The sequence below is a fragment of the Lepus europaeus genome, chromosome 13 (genome assembly GCF_033115175.1).
Source record: "Lepus europaeus isolate LE1 chromosome 13, mLepTim1.pri, whole genome shotgun sequence".
Lineage (NCBI taxonomy): Eukaryota > Metazoa > Chordata > Mammalia > Lagomorpha > Leporidae > Lepus > Lepus europaeus.
Window position 1 is genome coordinate 14830314 of NC_084839.1, and position 10802 is coordinate 14841115.

Sequence of the window (10802 nt, forward strand, 5' to 3'; positions counted from 1 at the left end):
CCTCCTACAGAGACTGAAGGGAGAGTGGCTCCATTCTTCTGTGATGACCCATCCAGAATTGAATTAGCTCATCAGAAGAACTGGAATTATTTCTCAGAACACGATGGGATGAATTCTCGCAGGAAACAACCCCTCCAGATAGCAGAGGGCTCTTCAACATCCCCCGGGTTCTTCTGAAGTAAACATTCGGTGCGGAAATTCAGGAAATAGACCTCCACAAGGCACATGGAACTTTTATAGCTGGAAATTTGCAATCGATTTTTCTCTCAAGGATTTTCAGACCTAAATTAATTTTTAATATACTGACCTAAGGTGCCCAGTTATTTTTAGATAAAACTGTCAAGTATCCTTGAGCTTAAAAGTAGGCTGTGAGAAATAAGATAGTTAAGGTATTACATTGCCAGAAACCCACACAAATGAAGTAAAATGCCCACAGGGCTGCTGCACAGAGGAAGGTTGCTGGCTGAACCATGCAGGGAGGACCCAGCCGGGCTGAGGACCAGGCTCCCTCTGCTCATATGAAGGCCACCTCCACCCAGACCCCTGACCGTGAGGTAGATGAGCATTTTCACAAATATGACAAACTTCAAAAAGTTCACGGAAAATGGAATCAAAGGTTGTGTTTATTTTGGTGCCCGAAACTTTGAAATCATACATACAAGGATCAACAAAAAGCTCACAAAAAATGGGTATGGTGAAAAGCCTAAGTAGGGATTTTAATTTTTTTGCACCAAAATAAACTTTTAATTCCATTTTTCCATGAACTTTTTGTGGTTTTTTTTAAAGATTTATTTATTTGAGAGGCAGAGTTACAGGCAGAGAGAGGGAGAGACAGAGAGAAGGTCTTCCATCCTCTGGTTCACTCCCCAAATAGCTGCAACAGCCAGAGCTGGCCTGATCCAAAGCCAGGAGCCAGGAGCTTCTTCCGGGTCTCCTACATGGTTGCAGGGGCCCAAGGACTTGGATCATCCTCCACTGCTTTCCCAGTCAATAGCAGAGAGCTGGATCAGACATGGAGCAGCTGGGACTCGAACCAGCACCCATATGGGATGCCTGCACCGTAGGCAGAATCTTAGCCTAGCACACCACAGCGCCGGCCCCTTCCATGAACTTTCGAAGCACCCTAGTATCACCCACCGAGAAAGAAACAAAGACCACTAGTGCACCAGGCAACCAAGGATCAAACTTGCTTAACAAGAAACTCTGACGTTCAAAATTGCTCAGTAGAATCCCAGCCCCTGGCAACCTGCCATCAGGTTCTGAGCCCCTACCTAGTTTTGGGATGGGACAGGAATGGTGCTTAGCTGGTCCAAGAGGAAGGAAGCCTTTCGTATCCCAGCGCCCCTGCTTGAACCCCACAGCTCACTCTCGGAGCCTCAGGAACCCTTGACCCACTGCTCTGCTCCCGTTCAATATGAGCATGGCCACTCTCAGGTTGGACCCCCCGGAACTGCTGTGCAGCTGCAGAGCACAGAGACTTTGAGCTACTGATCTCAGTGTCCCCAGCGCCTAAGGCAGGGCCTGCATGAAAATGAAAAAGGTTGGAGAGTATAAATGAAGCAAAAGTGGAAGGAAAGAAGAAACAAAGTAGGATGTGGCTCTTCGCAACTACAGAAAGACCTGCTGATGACAAGTTTCCTTTACTGAGATAATAAAACGATTATGTTCTTTTAATCCACTCAATTGTGGGGTAACAGTAACTGGAACCAATTCAGGTGTCTAGAACTGGATGCCACTGAAACACAAGCCTGTGTCTGCCCCTCCTCCCCCTGGAGTGAGCCTCTCAGACAGAATCCCTGTGGGGACAGGTACAATGTGCTCCTACAAAGAAGTCTCCTACCTTCCTGTGTGTGTCTAGGAGCAGGTGCAGTGGGCCGACAGGCTCAGCAGGACCCTGAGCAGGATGCATGGTGAGAAAGATGCACCGATGGCCCCAAAGGCAGGCAGCCCTCTGCATGGCAGCTGACCAGCTGGTCCGCTTAGCAAGTGACCGAACCTGTGAAGGGACAGGGACACCAGCGCGTGCATCCTCAGTGGTCAGCTTACAGACCCTATGATTTATTACTGCTGTATCTATTCTTCTAGGAACACATGCATCCCTTCTCCACTTCCACACAGCACAGGGTGTGTTTTTGTTTTTGTTTGGGCTTTGAAGTTTACTGGCTAATGATCAAAATGACCTGCTGCTTGCCACAGGGGTCGGCTCAAGTCCAAGGGCACCGAGGCCAGCCCGGCTGAGTCTCCGCGGTCTCCGCTCCCCACAGCTTCTGCCTCCTCTAGCTCCTCGTGTCCGTTCTCCAACGCCCACGCACCCTGGGTGACTGCGGGCTCTGTGAAGAAGCCTCTTTATGTCTCTTGAAAATAAGCCCAGTCATGCTCTATTTTTAATGCATTTTAGATGTCTGTTCTGCCAAAGAACTGTCCCTGTAAAAAGAAGTCAGACACCGGAACCTCACGCAGGAAGGCGATGAGTGCGTGGGCTGGGCCGGGAGCTGGCGGCAGGAGAAAGCGGGTCCGGGTGTCGTCCCTCCGGCCCAGGGGGCAGTGAACCTATGTGTTCACACTTAGAGGAAGACAGAAGTTCCTGTAGCACCGCCCTGTGTGGGCAGAGGAACCTGCTCCCGCCTCCAAACTTGCCCAGCAAGTGAGGACCCCCGTGGATGCTTCTTGCCTGACCCTGGGTCCCACCTGGGTCCCACCTGGAGGGGTGGACCCGCCAGGGGAGGCCTGCCCTTGCCCTGGGGCACTGGGCCAAGCCTCCATCCAGCAGAGGGGCCGTCGCAGGAGAGGCTCTGTGCAGTGCGTCACCTTTCGCTCCCTCCAGGTAGAGCCCGCAGCCCGATTGCTCGCCCTCCGCCCCTGACTCTGTGTTCTGCCTTGCAGTTCTTCCCCTATGGCGACGCATCCAAGTTCGCGCAGCACGCCTTCCGAACCTTCGACAAGAACGGGGATGGCACCATCGACTTCCGAGAGTTCATCTGCGCCCTGTCCATCACCTCCAGGGGCAGCTTCGAGCAGAAGCTGAACTGGGCCTTCAACATGTACGACCTGGACGGCGACGGCAAGATCACCCGAGTGGAGATGCTGGAGATCATTGAGGTGAGACCGGGGCCTGGCCAGGCCTGGGGCAGCCTCCTCAGGCACGGGCCGACAGTGGCTTCTCTGTTGCGCTGCCAGGAGCACCCCGGCTGCACACCAAACCCTGTCTTCTCGGGCCTGGGTGCCCTGCGCCCTGCAGCTCCGTGCCCGAAGTCACAGGTCCGGGCTGTCCAGCCCTGCCAGTCAACAGAGGGCGTTGTAAGCCTGGGCAAACAAGCCTTGCTGGGGCCGACCGTGTGCCCAGGGTCATTGCAGCCTCTCCCTTGCACGGCTCTGTTCTGCTGGACATGTTGCCCTCTTCCTCACCGCAGCTCCTTGGGGTGGGCAGCACAGGCTTCCAGGGGCCCCAGGGGCCTCCTTCCAGGCTCCCACCACGTAACAGGGAACAGGAGTCTCTCTCCATTGCTTTCAGGCATCGGAGGGTTCCTCTTCACTGCTCCGACCTCCACCCCCCCAACCCCCCTCCCTGCAGGCTACGCTCCTGACCCAAGGCCTTTCTGGTCTCCCACTAATGCTCACTCCTGCCACGGGGTGGGATTCTCTTTCTCTCCCTCGACCTCCCCAGGGTTCCTCTGTTACGCCTCACCCGGCAGCTCCATGAGGCCCTCCTTCCCACACCCCTACCCAAATGTGCCCACCCCAATGCAATCTCACCTCTCAGCCAAAGGGATTTCTGCCCCAGCAGTGGCCCCTGCCCCACAGTACCTGCCACCGGAGACTGCATGGTGGATTGGGAGCTCTGTGAGAAGGACCCAGCTTGCTCATTGCTGTATCCTGGAAACCTAAAACCAGCAGGCACTCAGCAGTTGGTGCATGGCTCTGGGACTGTTCTCTGGGTGTGTGCCCACCCCCTGCACCAACCACCGTGACTGAAGGAGTGAGACACACGACTCACCATAGGCAAGACCCGGGTGTTCCTTCCTGCAGATATCCCGAGGGCTGGCATTCATGGAGGGTAGCCAAGACCAAGTAACGCAAAACGGCTCTCACTCTGCCTCCTGCTGCACACAGAAAAGGCTTCTCGCCTGCCCCTGAAGCTGAGCTCTTCTGATGCCCCCTCTTTGGGCATCTGTGGTCTGTCCTCCTCCTCCTGTGGCTCCTTCTCCTCTTAGCTTCAATGCCCACATCCTTCCAACACGCCCAGCAAACGAACACCTTAGTTCTCTATTTGCATGACCTTCGTTCAATTGAATAAACCCTTCCAAATTATTAGAAAAGATAAAACAATCATTCTGAATAGATGGCTCCATTTTCTCATTCCTCATTCTTTAATTTTTGTCCATCTTCCACACTCCACTTGCCTCTTTCCAAGGTCTCTTTGACCTTCCTACAAAATGGGTTTTTCCAAGTTTATTCTTATCTTTGACTTTTTGCTATTTTTCCCCACTGAGGGTCAGTCTTTTCCTCCCAAAAGTCTCCTCTCTCATCCTTGTCGGTGCCCTTCAGCCAAAGACCACCAGTAACACGCCAGCGAAGTGAAACAACTTGAACCTGTACCCCTGACGTGAGGGAGCAGTGGCAGGTGTTCCAGTGAGAGGGTGTTGGGACTCACAGGACCCCAGCTTTGGTTGGGTGGATTGGGAAGTGTCCAAGGAAGCAGGCGTCTGCTCTGGACTGGCTACTGCCAGGGAGTGGGGCCACGTGGATGACTGTGAATCAATACATCTCAAGTACAACCAGGGCAAACCAGACCAAGCCTGGGGCTCTAATCGGTGAAGCAGCAGAAGCTGAAGCAGAAGCAGCTACTCAGCATGGAGGGATGCTTGGCATTTTGTGGCTTAGACAGTGTCTAGTCTGTATCCAGACATAATTACAAAGCAATCTTATTTTTGCCTTGCTTGATTATAGTCACAGGTGTTCCATGAGATGGTTTATGTTTGATGGGAGAACATCAAGACCTCATTGTAAGGGCCAGGCCAGCTCACGGCAGGACAAGGCAGGTCCAGGGGACAGGACTGGGCCAGCAGTGCTTGTCCTTCTCGGTCCTGAGGATGCCCCAGGCCGCTCCACATCTCTTCCCCATCCTTCCAGCCCTTCCTTACTTCTTCCTCCTAACAAAGGGCATTCTGGTAGGAGGCTTTTATGCACCGAAATCTCACCTCATGCAGGTCACAGTTTCCTGCTTCTTGGTGTGCCTCATGGACCTTAATGGTGTTTGGAGCATGTGAGTGTTATAACAGCTGCACCTTATTGTCCTTGTCTACAGTGCACTGGGATTTGTTTTGACAGGAAGGCATGATACATGCAGTTGCCCCAAGGCTGTTTATCGGCTTTGTCAGGGCAGATGGAGTAGGATTTCTTTGGAGGTAGTTAGCCGTGTTTCCACTCTGGGGCCACTGTGGGGTCTGTATTGAGTAGTCAGATGTTGTGAGGTCTCTCTACTCTGGTTGGGAAATCGCCGTGTGTGGTGGGGCTGTTCTGGCTAAATGGACAAAGGCATGCAGGGGTATAGATGAAAACGAGGTTTGCAGGGGGCTGGGCTCTGGGGCATGGTAATGTTTAGAGGAGAGGAACACAAGGAGACATCCTCAAAGGAGACTGAGGAAGAATGGTCAATAAGACCAAAGTCAAGAAGGTGGTGTGAGGGGTGGTTTGACTCAGAGGTTAAGATTGTACTTGGGATGCCCACATCCCACGTTGAAGTGCTGGGTTTGAGTCCTGACTCCACTCCTGACTCCATCTTCCTGCTAATGTGTACCCTGGGGGCAGCAGCTGCTCACTGGGGACCCTGGGGGTCCACGCTACTCACATGGGAGACCTGGATTGAGTTCCAGACTCCTGGCTTCAGGAATCCCAGCAGTTCCAGGAATTTGGGGTGTGAATTAACAGGTGGAAGATTCTCATTCATTCTCTCTCTCTCTCTCTCTCCCTCTCTCCTTCCCTCCCTCCCTCCCTCCCTCTCTCTCTTTTTCTTCTCCCTTTCAAATAACTAAAATAAATAAGCTTTTAAATAAGAGTGAGGAGGGCTGGAAGGGAAATAAATAGACGTTTCTTGGGGGAAGGAGCCTCTATCACATCAAATGCAGTTGGCAGAAGCAGAACAAGGAATAGTAGTTGGCAGGTGGATTTGGAACCCCGGGGTGGCTGGCGGGCTGCTCAGGAGTGGTTTCAGCAGCCTGTAGGGCAGACTCCTAGTTGGAGCCCCAAGGGGAACAGGGGTGGGGGCAGTGCAGACAGTGACCACAGAAGCAAGAGGCTTTGCTTGAAAAGGAAGAGGGGTGGGCAGTCACCCCCCTGCTGGTGCTCAGCCAGCTCTCTCCCCTCTCGCTGGTTAGAACTAGAATGTTCTGTAGCCTCCTGTGCGGGCTGAGGGTTGAGAAACAGGTCTGTGGAGCTCCTCCTCCAGTGCAGCCTGGTGTCAGAGGAAGGTTAAGGAGCCCTGAGGCAGATGTCTGGAGCTCTCTGCGCAGCTCCCTCCTCTCCAGTCCTCTGCCAGTTCTGGCTGGCTCCACCTTCCCACTCAAACCGCTGCCTCCTGCAGTCAGTCTTGCCCTGTGCTGCTCCCGGGCAGGAATTTGTGACATCTCCTTTGTCCCCTCCTCCTGGGACTGCAGCCAGCTGCCAGGTGCAGGTGCGAGGCATGAAAACAGCTGCTTCCTGTATTCTTGTCCACGTTCCTAGTGTATGATGTCCAGGTGGGGGACAGGCATGTGTTTCTCAGAGTTCTGGAGGCTGGAAGCAGGACTCCAGGTGCCCCCAGCTCTGGTGAGGGACCTCTTCCTGGCTCACAGGTGGTCTTCACCTGGTGTGGGGGCAGGGCAGCCGTCTCGAGCCTTCTCTAAAGGCATCAAGCCATGCATGGTGGCTCCATCACAAATTCACCTAAGTATCCAACATCTTCACTTGGGGATTAGCTTTCCATGTACAAATGGGGGGCTCGTGTGTTCAGTCCCCACAGAGCCCTGCAGAATCAGACTGGTGCTGCTGCTTCTTGCCATGGGGCTTCCAGCAGCCAGGCCTTGGTGTCCTCATGGATTGATCAGGGTAGTGATAACTGCCCCGCATCTGTGGGAATTGACCAAGGCCTTGGGCACCTGCACAGTGCTCCCTTCCATCAGCACTCAAAAGCTGGCAGGTGTTTCTCTGCTGTCTTTAAGCTTCTGCTTCTCACCTTTCACCTGCACTCCTGCACGTTTTCCTGCCACTTGCTGCCCCATTTCTGAACTCCTGGTTCATGGCCAGCGCATCAACACACTTAAAAGGACAGTCTCATTATGGCACTGCTGGTTTTCCTTCGGCCAAAATGCTTCCCCGAGCAGGCACCATGTGCCCCTGGCACAGGTCTCTGCAGCTGCTCTTACTGTGATCGGCTTGCTCTCATGCCTCCTCCAGCTTCTCTGCCTGCCTCTGGTGCCTCCCCCTGCACTCCTGACTGGGCACTTGTGCTCTCAGCACTTCCTCTTCCTGGAATATCCTTAGCAGCTCTGTGCCCATCAAGGTCTAGGTTATCTTGTCTCATCCAAGCCTTCTTGGCCCACTTCACTCCAGGGTTCTCCATCCCACTGTGGGCTCCTGTAGCCTGCAGCTGATCACTCTGTAGGGTTCGGCCTTTCTGCCTCGTGTTAGAGACACAGACATGAAAACACTCCAGGAGCTCACTGACTGAGGGCTCTTTCCCAGAGAGGTAAACAGGCCATGACAATGGAGTGAGGAAGGCGCTGAGAAGAGGGGAAGGGTCGGTGAGAGAAAAGAGCAGAGTTACAGCGCCCCACTGAGGGAACGTGTGTCTGCTGGGAGTGTTGGCTACAGGTGTAAAGGGTCTGCAAGTTCTAGGTGAATGAACGTTAATGGTTTCTTTTTAGGAAAGCAGGTGTGGTGTCATCTCTTGATTGCAGAGAAGTTTCATGCTAGACTTTTCGGTCCATACTAGGAGTACCCCCATTGAAGCTTATGTACCTGGAGGGTTTCTGTAGATTCCTGGGGACCATGTTCATCTTCAGTTCTGGGTCGGGCAAGCTCATGGCCGATATTGACAATAAGTATACGAATCTGCATCTGGAACATGGTCCACAGAGCAGGCCTGCATGTTGGATACGGTTAATAAGAGAGACCTTGCCATCTTCAAAATTGCTAGCTGAGGTCTCTGTGTTTACATTTTTTGTTACCCTGGCTTTATTAATAGGGCATTTGTTTTGCTAATTGTCTTTATAGCCATTGCTTCCTGTAAAGTCTTTTGGCTTCCTCTTTGAAAGGACAGAGAATGGCAGCTCGCATGTTGATGGCCCATTTGTCTCTTTTTAAATTCCAGGCATACTGTGCAGTCTCTGCTTTACCCTCCTGCACCACTCAGGCTACCGGGCTAACCTGGATCCTGACTACCAATGGTCCATGGAATGCAATTTCTTTTTTCTTTTTTTCAAAATTTATTTGTTCGAAAGGCTGAGTTACAGAGAGGCAGAGGCAGAGAGAGAGAGAGAGAGAGAGAGAGATAGGTTGAGAGAGAGAGAGAGAGAGAGAGAGGTCTTCCATCTGCTGGTTCACTCCCCAAATGGTTGCAACAGGTGGAGCTGGGCCAATCAGAAGCCAGGAGCCAGGAGATTCCTCCAGGTCTCCTATGTGGGTGCAAGGGCCTAAGGCCTTGGACTATCTTCTCCTGCTTCCCCAGGCCATCAGCACAGAGCTGGAGTGAAGTGGAGCAGCCGGTTCTCAAACTGGTGCACATATGGGATGCCAACACTGCAAGAGGCAGATTTACCTGCTACACCACAGCGCCAGGCCTGGAATGAAATTTCAATAGTCCACCTCTTTCAAAGACAAATTTTTACATCTTCTCCCCATAAATTAACATAATCCAGTTATGAAAATGATCACACACAAATATTTTGTCTCATAGACATTTAAACTTGCCTAATTGTCATTTAAACTTTCTCATTTTCATTTCTAAAACAATGAATTATAATTTATGCTCCATAAATTCACCCATTTTAAGTGAACAGTGTAACACTTTTTAAACTTAAGGAGGTATGCAACCATCACTATAATCCAATTATAAAAATTTTCCCTCCCCGAGTAAGACCCCTTTCCCCACCTGCCTGTTCCCACCTGACTCAGGCAGCCATTACTCTGCCTCCATGACTTGGCTCTCAACAGTTAGTCTCTTCCTAAACTAACTTCTTTCAGAGCTCAGTTTTAGCAGCACACCTGGCTTGCTTGCCTTAACAGATTTTAAGTTCTTATCAGGTTGGACCACATTTCATCTTTGCCACGGTCTCTCAGACTGGCACTTGTTGATTGTCATCTGCACTTCAATTCAGCATGTTTGAAGCTGAACGTCTCATTTTCCTCCTCGAGCCTGTTTCTAATCCATGATTCTTGATCTCACCAAAGAGCCACCTTTTCTATCCACTTCCTCCTGCCAGAAACATGGAGTCATCTTCTTATATCACACTGGTCACAAGACTCATACATATTAGGTTAAATCATTCTCTTATTGAAAGCCATTTAAGGAGTCTTTAAAAACACATTTAAATACCCTGTCGTATCTAAGAATTTTATGTTCGTCTTGCCTCCCTCTCTCTGGGTTCATCTGTTTTATTTTTTTAAAAGATTTATTTATTTGAAAAGCAGAGTTAGAAAGACAGATATCTTCCATCTACTGGCTCATGCCTCAATTGGCTGCAACAGCTGGAGCTGGGCCAGGCTGAAGCCAGGAGCCAGGCGCTTCATCTGGGTCTCCCACGTGGTGCAGGGATCCAAGTACTTGGGCCATCTTCTGCTGCTTTCCCAGGTGCATTATTAGGGAGCTGGATTGGTAGTGGAGCAGCTGGGACTTGAACTGGTACCGATATGGATACCGGCATTGCAGGCATCAGCTTAACACACTGCACCACAATGCAGGCCCCTCCAGTTTCCTCTTTCACCAGCACCTCACTTGGTCCTTCCTCCTGCTGCCCCTCTCCTCACATCCCATGCTGCAGCAAGTTACATGCATTTTTTTATTCAATCCATATTCATTAAATGCTACCATGTGCCAAGCCTGAAGTCACAGGAGTAAGTAAAGTTCACAGCTCCTAGCTTCATAGAACATACTCTCCAGTGGGGAAGACAAAGCAGTTATTGTAATAAGCTGTCAGATGTATTCAGATGGGGGGAGTGGTATGGGTTGCCATGGGAACTGGAAGCACAGGGAATGAACTTCTGGGGAAAGAGAAGCTGAGCTTGGAGGAGGAGCAGGACCCACTCAGGTGAATACCATCTTCTTTCTCCCAAGGCTATCTACAAAATGGTGGGCACTGTGATCATGATGAAAATGAATGAGGATGGTCTCACGCCTGAGCAGCGAGTAGACAAGATTTTCAGCAAAATGGATAAGAACAAAGACGACCAGATCACGCTGGATGAATTCAAAGAAGCTGCAAAGAGCGACCCTTCCATTGTTTTACTTCTGCAGTGCGACATCCAGAAATGAGCTGATGTCAAAGCTATGGACTGCACAGAAGTCTCAATGTTCCATTCAGTCTGCAGCTACACACACACACACACACACAGACACACACACAATATTGCTTGGACTACCTATAAATGGACTTGCTTCCTGTGTTTGAAACACTTGTGTGCATGAGAATGTCATTTGCTAATGAATTTTAAAATCATATATTATAAAATGAGACAAACAGACAACCTGCCACAAAGTGATCTGTGTAATATCATTTCATAAAAAAAAAAAAAAAAAACCTTCTTCCTCCAAAGCCTGGGCAGAAATG

At 50.9% G+C, this 10802-nt stretch overlaps 1 protein-coding gene across 2 annotated transcripts in view; it reads left to right on the forward strand.

Moving 5' to 3' along the window:
• Nucleotides 1-10507, forward strand: part of VSNL1 (visinin like 1) — a 64626-nt gene extending 54119 nt beyond the window's left edge. The window contains exons 2-3 of one of the 2 annotated variants that reach the window (XM_062210137.1): nt 2884-3099; nt 10310-10507. In XM_062210137.1, coding sequence (XP_062066121.1) covers nt 2884-3099; nt 10310-10507 — 414 coding nt within the window. The remainder of the gene's footprint in view (nt 1-2883; nt 3100-10309) is intronic. The other variant, XM_062210138.1, reaches the window with a different exon arrangement.
• Nucleotides 10508-10802: the final 295 nt, after the last annotated feature.